The 15,392-nt window shown below is 47.5% G+C and overlaps 1 protein-coding gene across 1 annotated transcript; it reads left to right on the top strand.

The window, feature by feature from the left end:
• The first annotated feature begins 13,605 nt into the window (after nt 1-13,605).
• Nucleotides 13,606-14,196, top strand: LOC138363212 (uncharacterized). The gene has a single exon (XM_069322211.1). The coding sequence runs from the start codon at nt 13,606-13,608 to the stop codon at nt 14,194-14,196; it is 591 nt and encodes a 196-aa protein (XP_069178312.1).
• Nucleotides 14,197-15,392: the final 1,196 nt, after the last annotated feature.

Genomic DNA, 15,392 nt, shown 5'->3' with positions numbered 1-15,392 from the left:
AACTATGGTTATGACAGGTGAACCAACTATACCAAACTCAGGGTTAGGTTTAGCAAATTTAGGATAGCTCAAGTTAGAATTGGTTAGATTAGGATGATTTAAGTTAGCTTAGGTGTAATTAGGTATGAATAGCTAAGGTTAGCTTAGGTGTAATTAGGTATGAATAGCTAAGGTTAGGTTAGGTGAAAGAGAGAGGGAGGAATAGTTATTTTAGGTTAGGTTATCTTACGTTTGATTAGGTTGAGGTAACTTAGGTTTGGTTAGGTTACGATAACTTGGGATTGATTAGGTAAGGATAGCTTAGGTGAAAGAGATTGAGGCACAGTTACGTTAGATCAGGATAGCTTAGGCTAGGATAACCAACACTTAATTAAGCTAGGATAACCTACATTTAATTAGCCACAAAAATAGAAGGATAAAAGGAAAAAGATACCTAGATTCATTCATTATTAAATCCATTATTTTTATTAGCAATAAATCCATTCTTTTATCAATAAAAGAATGGAATAGCGAGAGAGAAGCGATAAAGCCAGTCACTTAGATAGAAAAAAAGTTTATGTAGGGCATACGTAAATCTGTGTATTTATGTATTTACGTATGTAGCTTAGCCTAGCATTTTAAAAGCACTACAATCACCTGTGGTTGATTGTTCAATAAATCCCTGAACTGTATGTTTAACTAATCTCTCACCCTGTCCATGGAGGACAGAAGAAAATCTAAATATGCTGGTTAGCATTGTTAATGTGTGGCCACGTCTGTGGTAGAAAAAAAATAGAGGAGAAGGAGCGCCTGAGAGGCCTGGAGGACAGAAGAGTCACATATAAATATCGGGAGGAAGTGAAGGAGAAAGAGTAGTAACGATTGATCAGTGGTTGCAAGAATAGGTGACCTTGCCACCAGATGGTGCTGTGTCTTGCTGGGTTAGTTGGTGGTGCCGTAGTGGTGCCCTTACTTCCTGGCACAAGGGCTGTTGTGGTGCCCTAATTCTCTGGCACAAGGGCTGTTGTGGTGTCCTAATTCTCTGGCACAAGGGCTGTTGTGGTGTCCTAATTCTCTGGCACAAGGGCTGTTCTGGTGCCCTAATTCTCTGGCACAAGGGCTGTTCTGGTGTCCTAATTCTCTGGCACAAGGGCTGTTCTGGTGCCCTAATTCTCTGGCACAAGGGCTGTTCTGGTGTCCTAATTCTCTGGCACAAGGGCTGTTGTGGTGCCCTAATTCTCTGGCACAAGGGCTGTTGTGGTGTCCTAATTCTCTGGCACAAGGGCTGTTGTGGTGTCCTAATTCTCTGGCACAAGGGCTGTTCTGGTGCCCTAATTCTCTGGCACAAGGGCTGTTGTGGTGTCCTAATTCTCTGGCACAAGGGCTGTTCTGGTGCCCTAATTCTCTGGCACAAGGGCTGTTCTGGTGTCCTAATTCTCTGGCACAAGGGCTGTTGTGGTGCCCTAATTCTCTGGCACAAGGGCTGTTGTCGTGTCCTAATTCTCTGGCACAAGGGCTGTTGTGGTGTCCTAATTCTCTGGCACAAGGGCTGTTCTGGTGCCCTAATTCTCTGGCACAAGGGCTGTTGTGGTGTCCTAATTCTCTGGCACAAGGGCTGTTCTGGTGCCCTAATTCTCTGGCACAAGGGCTGTTGTGGTGTCCTAATTCTCTGGCACAAGGGCTGTTGTGGTGTCCTAATTCTCTGGCACAAGGGCTGTTGTGGTGTCCTAATTCTCTGGCACAAGGGCTGTTGTGGTGTCCTAATTCTCTGGCACAAGGGCTGTTCTGGTGCCCTAATTCTCTGGCACAAGGGCTGTTGTGGTGTCCTAATTCTCTGGCACAAGGGCTGTTGTGGTGTCCTAATTCTCTGGCACAAGGGCTGTTCTGGTGTCCTAATTCTCTGGCACAAGGGCTGTTGTGGTGTCCTAATTCTCTGGCACAAGGGCTGTTCTGGTGCCCTAATTCTCTGGCACAAGGGCTCTTGTGGTGCCCTAATTCTCTGGCACAAGGGCTGTTGTGGTGTCCTAATTCTCTGGCACAAGGGCTGTTGTGGTGTCCTAATTCTCTGGCACAAGGGCTGTTCTGGTGTCCTAATTCTCTGGCACAAGGGCTGTTGTGGTGTCCTAATTCTCTGGCACAAGGGCTGTTCTGGTGCCCTAATTCTCTGGCACAAGGGCTCTTGTGGTGCCCTAATTCTCTGGCACAAGGGCTGTTGTGGTGCCCTAATTCTCTGGCACAAGGGCTGTTGTGGTATCCTAATTCTCTGGCACAAGGGCTGTTCTGGTGCCCTAATTCTCTGGCACAAGGGCTCTTGTGGTGCCCTAATCCCCCCGGCCAAGGGCTGTTGTGGTGCTCCTTACCTCCCTAACACGGGTGACGACATCGCCAGCCTGTGGGCTCAGCCTCCTCATCCTGGGTCCTTTATACCGTTTATAGCCGTCCCTCCACATGTCACAGTCGGCCGTAGTCAATAGCGCCAACGAACAGTGAAAACCTCGTTCTGAATTGCACGGCGGACACGTAGAAATGGAACCAATTTGTGGGGGCGAATAACTCGTTAACTGCTCTTGGTGGGCGGCCAGGGCAGTAGCCAAGTACTGAGGACCCGCTATCAACCGGGAATTTTTATTTTATTTTAGTTATCCATGAAAACTGTTGAATTAATTGTTAGAGCTTTCCAGGCTGAACTAAAATATTTTCGTGTGTACGTGTGTGTGTGTTTCAAAGGTGTTGTGACCATTAGAGCAGGTTTTAGGGGGTATTGTTTTTATTTTTGGGTATTAGGCTTTATATAAACTTTACTACAATACACCCAGAAATCATTATTTATTCGTAAAATTTACTCTTTTGTTTGGAATAGGATCAATGAGAGCTGAATAATTAGAGAAGAATTTCCTATGTCCGACCTTGCCCTCCCCACCAAGACCCACCTTGCCCTCCCCACCAACACCCACCAACACCCACCTTGCCCTCCCCACCAAGACCCACCTTGCCCTCCCCACCAACATCCACCAACACCCACCAACACCCACCAACACCCACCAAGACCCACCTTGCCCTCCCCACCAAGACCCACCTTGCCCTCCCCACCAACACCCACCAACACCCACCAAGACCCACCTTGCCCTCCCCACCAAGACCCACCTTGCCCTCCCCACCAAGACCCACCAAGACTCACCAAGACAAACTACTTCCTTAGTCCCCCCCATCTCTCGAGGCCAAGATGAAGTTGATGATAGCGGAAGCCTCAGTGAAGCATGCCGTTGCTCTTCTCTTCAAGGACGACTCCATGTTTGGTGAGCGGGAAACTGCATGGATTCTTGCCAAGAATAACCGCCATTTAATTTCATTCCGTCGATGGGGTTCGTAAAGGCAGATTTTAAGATTTCCTTCACTCGGGGCAAACAGGAGACGTTGGAAACGTATATTTTATTGTGTGTGTATCATTATGGGTTTAATTATAAGTGTAATGGAAACCTTTTAATGCACGATTAGTGTTAAGAAACAGTTTGATGGGTATGGGCGAGACGCCCATACCTGCTAAAGCAACACTGGCTCTCCCAAGACACCCACACCTGCTCAAGCAACACTGTCTCTCCCAAGACACCCACACCTGCTCAAGCAACACTGTCTCTCCCAAGACACCCACACCTGCTCAAGCAACACTGTCTCTCCCAAGACACCCACACCTGCTCAAGCAACACTGTCTCTCCCAAGACGCCCACCACACCTGCTCAAGCAACACTGTCTCTCCCAAGACACCCACACCTGCTCAAGCAAACACTGTCTCTCCCAAGACACCCACACCTGCTCAAGCAACACTGTCTCTCCTAAGACGACCACCACACCTGCTCAAGCAACACTGTCTCTCCCAAGACACCCACACCTGCTCAAGCAACACTGTCTCTCCCAAGACGCCCACACCTGCTCAAGCAACACTGTCTCTCCCAAGACGCCCACCACACCTGCTCAAGCAACACTGTCTCTCCCAAGACACCCACACCTGCTCAAGCAAACACTGTCTCTCCCAAGACGCCCACACCTGCTCAAGCAACACTGTCTCTCCCAAGACGACCACCACACCTGCTCAAGCAACACTGTCTCTCCCAAGACACCCACACCTGCTCAAGCAACACTGTCTCTCCCAAGACGCCCACACCTGCTCAAGCAACACTGTCTCTCCCAAGACGCCCACCACACCTGCTCAAGCAACACTGTCTCTCCCAAGACACCCACACCTGCTCAAGCAAACACTGTCTCTCCCAAGACGCCCACACCTGCTCAAGCAACACTGTCTCTCCCAAGACGACCACCACACCTGCTCAAGCAACACTGTCTCTCCCAAGACGCCCACCACACCTGCTCAAGTAACACTGTCTCTCCCAAGACGCCCACCACACCTGCTCAAGCAACACTGTCTCTCCCAAGACGCCCACCACACCTGCTCAAGCAACACTGTCTCTCCCAAGACACCCACACCTGCTCAAGCGGAAACTAACACTAAAACGTCGAAATCTTTGGAGAATCTAGCAAGCTTTTTGATTTTGGATCTAGAGGGGTTATCCCTGGAAGATTATCCCTAGAGGGGTATCCCTGGAGGGATAAGGATCACAGCGACAAAAATATCACCCTTCCTCCCCATAGATTTCACCCCTATCCTTCCTCCTCCTCCCCTCTTCACCTAGCCGGGCCGCTTGAGCTCTTAACCCCCCACTCAAGTGCCAGATGCAGTGGAAAACACTACACTCCATCACGGTCGGAGGCGGACACCAGGGCTTGGGGGGGAGGGTGTTGATGGGGGGGATGGGGGGGGGTTGATGGGGGGATTGGGGGGGGGGTTGATGGAGGGATGGGTGGGTTTGATGGGGGATGGGGGGGGGAGGAGACGTGACTTTCAAAGCCTGAATAAAATTTCAGTTTTCCTTATCATTCTCATATACCCATCCTGTGAGCGGTATAGTGGGCATCATACCCATCCTGTGAGTGGTAGTGGGCACCATACCCATCCTGTGAGTGGTATAGTGGGCATCATACCCATCCTGTGAGTGGTAGTGGGCACCATACCCATCCTGTGAGTGGTATAGTGGGTATCATACCCATCCTGTGAGTGGTATAGTGGGCATCATACCCATCCTGTGAGTGGTATAGTGGGCACCATACCCATCCTGTGAGTGGTATAGTGGGCATCATACCCATCCTGTGAGTGGTATAGTGGGCACCATACCCATCCTGTGCGTGGTAGTGGGCATCATACCCATCATGTGAGTGGTATAGTGGGCACCATACCCATCCTGTGAGTGGTATAGTGGGCACCATACCCATCCTGTGAGTGGTATAGTGGGCACCATACCCATCCTGTGAGTGGTATAGTGGGCATCATACCCATCCTGTGAGTGGTATAGTGGGCACCATACCCATCCTGTGAGTGGTATAGTGGGCACCATACCCATCCTGTGAGTGGTATAGTGGGCACCATACCCATCCTGTGAGTGGTATAGTGGGCATCATACCCATCCTGTGAGTGGTAGTGGGCACTATACCCATCCTGTGAGTGGTAGTGGGCATCATACCCATACTGTGAGTGGTAGTGGGCACCATACCCATCCTGTGAGTGGTATAGTGGGCATCATATCCATCTTGTGAGTGGTACAGTGGGCACCATACCCATCCTGTGAGTGGTATAGTGGGCACCATACCCATCCTGTGAGTGGTAGTATATAAGATAACAGACTCACATAATGGGTTAAAGAACTGAAACCCAAAATTCATCTATCTAATGAACTTATATTCTTGATAAGGTTATCGTGAGATGATTTCGGGACTTAGTGTCCCCGCGGCCCGGTCCTCCTACCTTGAGGCTACCTTGAGGTGCTTCCGGAGCTTAGTGTCCCCGCGGCCCGGTCGTCGACCAGGCCTCCTGGTTGCTGGACTGATCAACCAGGCTGTTAGACGCGGCTGCTCGCAGCCTGACGTATGAGTCACAGCCTGGTTGATCAGGTATCCTTTGGAGGTGCTTATCCAGTTCTCTCTTGAACACTGTGAGGGGTTTGCCAGTTATGCCCCTTATGTGTAGTGGAAGCGTGTTGAACAGTCTCGGACCTCTGATGTTGATAGAGTTCTCTCTCAGAGTACCTGTTGCACCTCTGCTTTTCAACGGGGGTATTCTGCACATCCTGCCATGTCTTCTGGTCTCATGTGGTGTTATTTCTGTGTGCAGGTTTGGGACCAGCCCCTCAATTATTTTCCACGTGTAAATTATTATGTATCTCTCCCGCCTGCGCTCAAGGGAGTACAGATTTAGGCTCTTTAGTCGGTCCCAGTAATTTAGATGTTTTACTGAGTGGATTCTAGCAGTAAAGGATCTCTGCACGCTCTCTAGGTCAGCAATTTCTCCAGCTTTGAAAGGGGCTGTCATTGTGCAGCAGTACTCCACTCTAGAGAGCACAAGCGTTTTGAAAAGTATCATCATCGGTATAGCATCTCTAGTGTGAAAAGTTCTTGTTATCCAACCTGTCATTTTTCTTGCAGTTGTGACTGCTACTTTATTGTGTTCTTTAAAGGTAAGGTCTTCCGACATGAGTACACCCAGATCCTTTACATTGCCTTTTCGTTCTATGTTATGATTTGCCTGAGTTTTGTACGTGGTTTCTGTTTTTATATTTTCAATTTTTCCGTAGCGCATGAGCTGGAACTTATCCTCGTTAAACACCATATTATTTTCTGTAGCCCATAGAAAGACCTGATCTACATCTGATTGGAGGTTTGCCGTGTCCTCTATGTTGCCAACTCTCATGAAAATCCTAGTGTCATCTGCAAAGGATGATACAGTGCTATAGGTTGTGTTCTGGTCTATGTCCGATATGAGGATGAGAAAAAGTACTGGAGCAAGCACAGTACCCTGGGGGACTGAGCTCTTCACGGTTGATGGGCTGGATTTTATTTTGTTGACTATTACACATTGGGTTCTGTTAGTCAGGAAATTGTAGATCCATCTGCCTATTTTCCCGGTAATTCCTTTTGAACGCATTTTATGTGCAATAACACCATGGTCACATTTATCAAAAGCTTTTGCGAAATCTGTGTAAATTACATCAGCGTTTTGTTTGTCTTCCATAGCATCTAATGCCATATCATAGTGGTCCAGCAACTGCGACAGGCAAGAGCGCCCTGTTCTGAAACCATGTTGTCCGGGGTTATGGAGATGCTGTGATTCCATGTATTTTGTGATCTTACTTCTTAGCACTCTCTCAAAAATTTTTATGATGTGCGATGTTAGTGCTATCGGTCTGTAATTTTTTGCCTCTGCCTTATTTCCTCCTTTATGGAGTGGTGCTATCTCTGCTGTTTCTAGTATGTCAGGGATAACGCCAGTATCTAGGCTTTGTCTCCAAAGAGTAATAGGTGAGTACAGAATGTGAAGGGCCTGCGATAGTGGTTTTTTACAGTTATTGATGAATATGGAGTTCCAAGAATCCGGGCCTGGTGCAGAGTGCATAGGCATACTGTTTATGGCTTCTTCAAAATCTAGTGGGGATAGGGCGACGTCTGATATATGATTTGATGTTGGTATCATATCCATGAAAAATTCATTTGGGTTATCAATCTTTAGTGCATTTAATGGCTCGCTGAAAACAGAGTCATACTGCTTCCTCAGTAACTCGCTCATTTCTTTGTTGTCATCGGTGAAAGTTCCATCTCCCTTTCGCAGGGGCCCGATACTAGATGTGGTTTTTGATCTTGATTTTGCATAGGAGAAAAAATATTTCGGATTTCTCTCTTATTTCACTGATGGCCCTTTGCTCTCTTTGCCTCTCCTGGGTTTTGTATGATTCTTGTAGCTTGAGTTCAATTGTTTCTATTTCTCTACCTAACCTTCTTCGCCATTCTTGAGATAGGGTGCGACCGATTCGTTTTCTTCGCCTATATAGGGAACGACGTTTCCGTTCCAATCTGCATCTCTTTCTCTTTTTTCTTAGGGGTATGCGATTTGAACATATTTCTAGTGCTACTGAGCTTATTTTTTCCAGGCACTGGTTCAGGTTTGCATTTTCTAGCTGTTCTTCCCAGTTTATTTCTGTGAAGTCCTGGTTTATTTGCTCCCAGTTTATCTGTTTATTATTGAAGTTGAATTTGCTGAAATCTGCTCCACCGGGAATCTGGACTGGTTTTGAAGGTCCATTCCCCATGGTTGTCAGAACTTCAATTAAGTTGTGATCTGAGTAACAGGTATTTGTAATCATTATGTTCCCGATCAACTCATCATTATTAGTGAAAATGAGGTCCAGCGTGTTCTCCTTCCTAGTTGGTTCTACTATTTGCTGGTTTAGGGCAAACCTATCGCACATCCGTAGCAGGTCATTTGCATGTGCCTGTTCATTTAGGCTACTTCCTGGTATTCTTTCTGATATTACTGTATTAGCCAGGTGCTTCCATTTCAGGTGCCGTAGGTTGAAGTCCCCAAGCAGGATGATGTTCGGAGCTGGATTTGTGAGGTTTTCCAAGCAGTGCTCTATTTTCATTAGTTGGTCTTTAAACTGCTGAGGGTTTGCCTCCGGTGACTTATATACAAGGACAACAACTACATTTAGGATCTCTATTTTGACTATCAGCACTTCCACCATATCATTTGAGGTGTTTAGCAGCTCAGTACAGATGAGTGTGTCTTTGATGTAGAGGCCTCCACCAGGCCTCCACCCCCAGGAAGCAGCCCGTGACAGCTGACTAACTCCCAGGTACCTATTTACTGCTAGGTAACAGGGGCATCAGTGTGAAAGAAACTCTGCCCATTGTTTCTCGCCGGCGCCCGGGATCTAACTCGGGACCACAGGATCACGCGTCCAGTGTTCTGTCCGCTCAGCCACCGGCTCCCTCAAGTTATATATCTTAATGTGTAATTCAACAGACCATTCCGTAGTATAACAGGCCCAAGAATTCAACAATGTTAGCCAAGGAATTTACATCTGTTGTGAACTAGTTACTTGTAATTTAAGAAAGAAGGATTCATCAAGTTTGGAGAGGGGCCTGACAGCTAAGTGGACAGTGCTCGGGATTCGTAGTCCTGAGGTTCCTGGTTCGATCCCCTCGGTGAAGGCGGAAACAATTGGGCAGAGTTTCTTTCACCCTGATGCTCCTGTTCACCTAGCAGTAAATAGATACCTGGGTGTTAGACAGCTATTACGGGTTGCTTCCTGGAGGTGTGTAACAAAAAGGAGGCCTGGTCGAGGACCGGGCCGCAGGGATGCTAAGCACCGAAATCATCTCAAGATAACCTCAAGATAAGAGGGGAGGGCGGGGGGGGGGGGGAAGGGGAGACCACGTGACCAAATATTAACCGGTTCTAAACCTGTCCTCAGTCTGTCCCTGCCAAACATACGACGTAACTACAACATTCGAACACGTTCCCGCCAAACACACACCGAAACTACGACGTTAGTACAACGTCCGAACAAGTTTTAACACCTAACCAGTTATAACAACCAATACAGCAATTTGTAACAACGTTCTAATACGTCATAAACACGTTAAGCCAAGATGTAACAGCATTATTACAAGTTGTAACAAGCGGAAAATAGAGACAGTTTCGGTTTGTGTTTCCAGGGTTTTACCACCTAACAATGGTAACAAACAATACAGCAAGTTGTAACAACGTTCTAATACGTCATAAAAACGTTATAACAAGATGTAACAACTTTATTACAGGTTGTAACAAGGGAATCATAGGAACCGTTACGTTGTGTGTGTGTGTACAGGGATGTCCATTCCATCCAGCGGTCGACCCCCACAGACGCATTCATCGATTTTAACATGCTGTTCATTCAAAACAGGAACTTCCTCAAATATATATTAATATTAATATATATTACCATATTGTGCATATTTAGGCATTGGTTAGGTTTGGTGTTTAGGTTCTGTTGGCGATTATTTGTATTTGTAATACGTGGGTGAAGCATTTACAGCGTTGTGGTTCGAACAAAAGTCATCAGTGAAGCTCTTGTTCCGGAAGTGTTCGAACGTCAGCAGTTGTGAGCTGTGTGTAAACCGTTTTTCACTCATAAACAGGGGGTTTGGCGGGTGCATGGAATGGACTTTGAGCCTTTGTTTATGAGAACGGGCTGTTTATAGAGTTGCGATTCGAACAGAGGTCGTCAGCGAAGCACTGTTCGAGAAATATTCGAACGTCATTAGTTGTGAGTCGTGTGTATACAGTGTTTTTAATTTTTCGTCGGCATTAACGAGCACTTACCCTTTGTTAATGAAGACAATCTGCGTCAAATTGCCAAATGCAACTTTGGGTTGGGCGCCGTGTGGGTGTCGCCAATTGATCCCACTTGTGAATCGCAAGAAGAAAAACGAATAAGGAATGACAACAATAAAATTAAACGACCAGTAACAGGCAACGATTCGTTGGCTTGCCACACCACCCTGCCTGACCCCCTTCCCCGCCCCATGTCCCGCCCACCCCCACCCCCATCCCACCCATCCCCACACCCATCCCACCCATCCCCCACACCCATCCCACCCATCCCCACACCCACCCCACCTCACCTCACAGTCACTGCACGACCTTTTTTTTCCAGAGTTGTAATCTGGTGAATTTGTTACCGTCAGTGTCTGGACGATTCCAGGTCTTGTGTACAGGACCAGTGTCCCCAGGTCTTGTGTACAGGACCAGTGTCCCCAGGTCTTGTGTACAGGACCAGTGTTCCCAGGTCTTGTGTACAGGACCAGTGTCCCCAGGTCGTGTGTACAGGACCAGTGTTCCCAGGTCTTGTGTACAGGACCAGTGTCCCCAGGTCTTGTGTACAGGACCAGTGTCCCCAGGTCTTGTGTACAGGACCAGTGTTCCCAGGTCTTGTGTACAGGACCAGTGTCCCCAGGTATTGTGTACAGGACCAGTGTCCCCAGGTATTGTGTACAGGACCAGTGTCCACAGGTCTTAGTCCTGACCAACTCTACTTGCAATGTGACCAATTTTGCAGTATAGCCGATAGCTCACAGAAGTTATACGGAAGGAATAAAGTTGCCGGCGCGACAGGTTGAGCGAGTCAATCTTGGCGCGGTGTTGTGTTCTGCCTCAGAGGGTGACGGTCTTGCCCAGGCGTCCAGATGGACCGTGCTGGGGGACCACACCACAGCTCAGGTGATGGAGAAGCCACGACGACTTTTCGGTCCGTCCTGGACCATTATCAAGTCGTGTGTGACGGACGGTCCAGGACGGACCGAAACGTCGTCGTCTCATCATCTTCCGGTGTCTGGTTTGGTCATCATATCTTCAGCCCCGTTATTGTGACTCATCGTCTACACAAGTATGACGATAGTTTGGTATAAGGCAGAAGGATTCATTGATACACGCATGTGTGTGTCAACAAAACAGTTGATTGCTTTACGATTCCTTACAACGCTTTTCAGTTTGTATTCTGAGAAGCGTCATACACAAACAATACTCAGTACGTCTTCTGAACGACAATTCGCTGTATACGGCTTCCTAACACTGCATCAATTACAAGCGTTTCAGGAGTGCCAACGGTTCCTCCTTGGGGCATCAATTATCATATATAAACACAAGTATCTTCTTCACACCTGGTATAGTCACATGTGGGGTCTAATACGGAGTATAGCGGAGTATACGTCCGCTATACTCAGCGTTATACGCGAGAACCATCTCTTAATGCGTGACGTACAGGGGTTGAGTGGGAAATTTCTCCAATCTGGGATTCATCCTTCACCTGTCAGGATGCTCTTAGGCGCCACGAACTTGGTGACGCCTCGCGGGACAAGTCGCGGATACCACACAAACTTTATACAGAATCAGCGGTATATGTATTGACGCCCTTCACTCGCAACCACACGACTCCTCGGCCACACTTATCCTGGCTGTGGCCGCAGGTGGCACACCACTGGTGGCACACCGCAGGTGGCAGACCGCAGGTGGCACACCGCAGGTGGCAGACCGCAGGTGGCAGACCGCAGGTGGCAGACCGCAGGTGGCACACCGCAGGTGGCAGACCGCAGGTGGCACACCGCAGGTGGCACACCGCAGGTGGCACACCGCAGGTGGCAGACCGCAGGTGGCAGACCGCTGCGGCATTACCACCTGCGGCTGCCTGAGGCTCACAGATCACAGGCAGGCGGGAAATCTAAGGCTGAAGACGACGGTGGTGGTGTTGTTGCTGCCCCAAGTCCTTAAACACACAGAGACGTGCTGCCAGCCCCGACGTCGGCTGCTCGTCGGATCTGGCACGCACAACCAGGGGTCACGAACGGCGATATACGCACGATTGTTCAGTCGACCCACGTCCGTCCTCGTATTATTTACCGTTAAGCCACGAATGATTCTGGGTACGTGGCATTAACAGCAGATGTTAAATAGATGTTGGCAGCTGTCTATCAGACCAAGATGCTTCTGCCTTGGGCCAGGTATGTCTGCTGGCTGTAAGGGACCTGGGGCCAGATTCACCAAGCAGTTACGCAAGTACTTACGAAGGTGTACATCTTTCCTCAGTCTTTGACGGCTTTGGTTACATTTATTACACATTTTACAAGCATGAAAACTTGCCAATCAGCTGTTGTTATTGTTATAAACAGCCTCCTGGTGCTTCGGAGCTCATTAACTGTTTAATAATTGTAAACAAAGCCGCCAAAGATTGTGAAAAGATGTACAGGTTCGTAAGTGCTTGCGTAACTGCTTCATGAATCTGACTCCTGCTTAGCATGTCCTGTCGCTTGCGACTCAAATCAGCAAATATTTGCGACTGAAATAACAGCAGCAGCTTACTGGCCAACGTCCGTGTATCCTTCAGAAACTGAAGTACACCATCATGGAGCCCTTACCCGGAAAAAGAACGAGGAGAAACTAGAAAAGGTCCAAAGATGTGCAACGAGACTCGTTCCTGAGATGAAGAGATTGAGTTATGAGGAAAGACAAGTGAACTGAGCCTTACCACACTGGAGGAAAAGAAGAGATAGAGGGATAACAACCTAAGATTCTAAGGGAATTTGGCAGACAAAGCAGCATTGTTCAGAGATTGAAACAGCAGAACGAGGGGGGGGGGGGGGGAGGGTCATAAATGGTAACTAGCGACGCAACTGAATCAGAAGAAAATCCACAGTAGCCGTGATGAGGGCTCGAACATATGTGTTGGGTGTTCCCAGATGCACGCACATAGCTTCGAACCCTCATCACGGCTCCTGTAGATTTTATCAATGATATTTCACGGTAATGTGATTTCTCTGTGTATGCAATTGAATCAATGTCAGAGCAGCCAATGAGTGAAATAGGTCAGACGGGGAAGTCATCGAAGCTAACTGAATACAAAATGTTAAATATAAATATGAGAAAAATGTAAGAAACGAGTCACTGCATTAACCATAGAACGTTGGGAAGGCGGGTCCAGGAGCCTCGCTCAACCTTGCGAGCACACCCAGGGGAATACAACCCCCCCTCCCTCAGCACCCCTCTCTATGGCTGCAGGGCGGCTCTATGCGAGCCTTGCTCTGTTGTCAGAGTATTGGAACTATACATATAGCGCCTGAGGTCTGCAGATTACCTTTGGCTTATTTGAATAGCCGAATCATTTTTCTGAACGTGTTAAAGGCATTGTTATGGTGACTAATGTCTCTGCCGGGATGGTGTCACTCTTGTGGTGTTGTGGCACTGTTGGCACTCGTGTAAACGTGAATGGTGCCACTATTGTGATGGTGAATGGTGCCACTATTGTGATGGTGAATGGTGCCACTATTGTGATGGTGAATGGTGCCACTATTGTGATGGTGAATGGTGCCACTATTGTGATGGTGAATGGTGCCACTATTGTGATGGTGAATGGTGCCACTATTATGATGGTGAATGGTGCCACTACTGTGATGGTGAATGGTGCCACTATTGTGATGGTGAATGGTGCCACTATTGGGATGGTGAATGGTGCCACTACTGTGATGGTGAATGGTGCCACTATTGTGATGGTGAATGGTGCCACTACTGTGATGGTGAATGGTGCCACTATTGTGATGGTGAATGGTGCCACTACTGTGATGGTGAATGGTGCCACTATTATGATGGTGAATGGTGCCACTATTGTGATGGTGAATGGTGCCACTATTGTGATGGTGAATGGTGCCACTATTGTGATGGTGAATGGTGCCACTACTGTGATGGTGAATGGTGCCACTACTGTGATGGTGAATGGTGCCACTACTGTGATGGTGCCACTATTATGATGGTGAATGGTGCCACTATTGTGATGGTGAATGGTGCCACTATTGTGATGGTGAATGGTGCCACTATTATGATGGTGAATGGTGCCACTATTATGATGGTGAATGGTGCCACTATTGTGATGGTGAATGGTGCCACTATTGTGATGGTGAATGGTGCCACTATTATGATGGTGAATGGTGCCACTATTATGATGGTGAATGGTGCCACTATTGTGATGGTGAATGGTGCCACTATTGTGATGGTGAATGGTGCCACTATTGTGATGGTGAATGGTGCCACTATTGTGAATGTAGATAGTGCCACTATTGTGATGTGACTGGTGCCACTATCAACACCGCAGTGAGGGTGATAGCTTTCATCTCAATTGGTAAGGGTTTTTGTCAGTGCCGATGGAGTGTGTTTTCCAGTCTGATGGAGGGTTTTAAAAGCAGTATATTGCTCAACTCACTCTCCAGCGAGACATATTTGTATCACACACCGCTGGACACATTGCTGTAGTGATGTGTTTGGTAGTCATGATAAGAATACTGTCAGAGCATCTCTCATGTTTACTGTGCTCTGGTCCAGTCTGTGGTCCTCTCTGTGGTCCTCTCTGTGGTCCGCTCTGTGGTCCTCTCTGTGGTCCGCTCTGTGGTCCGCTCTGTGGTCCGCTCTGTGGTCCGCTCTGTGGTCCTCTCTGTGGTCCAGTCTGTGGTCCGCTCTGTGGTCCGCTCTGTTGTCCTCTCTGTGGTCCGCTCTGTGGTCTATGGCCCGGTCTGTGGTTCAGTCTATGGGCCAATCATTGAAAGACAAGACCACTAAGCCATAAGGGTTAATAATACAATATTAGTCACTTCACAGTGAAGGATTTGTTTTCCAGATTTATTTGTTAAAAAGTCATTATAAATACCCACATTACAACAAGTCAAAGAGTTGAGTCCCTCAGACAACTTCAAGTCCGAGAAGTCTATAAACAGCTGACGACTCAAAACAGGTATAGGTTAAGTACTAATTGTAATTAAGAAGCAATAAAATGTTTATCTTAACATACTAAGAAGATTAGGTTAGGTCGTGGTTTTCTATTCAGCTTTTCAGGTAAACTCAACTATTCACAATAAATTAGTATATCACATATGTACTTATTCATAAGCAAAATATTGACTATAAGCATGTGCGAGAACGGGTTGCACCCACTGCTGACGACATGCGCATAAAG

This window comes from Procambarus clarkii, chromosome 10, assembly GCF_040958095.1.
Source record: "Procambarus clarkii isolate CNS0578487 chromosome 10, FALCON_Pclarkii_2.0, whole genome shotgun sequence".
NCBI lineage: Eukaryota > Metazoa > Arthropoda > Malacostraca > Decapoda > Cambaridae > Procambarus > Procambarus clarkii.
This window is presented reverse-complemented; position numbering and strand designations above follow the sequence as displayed.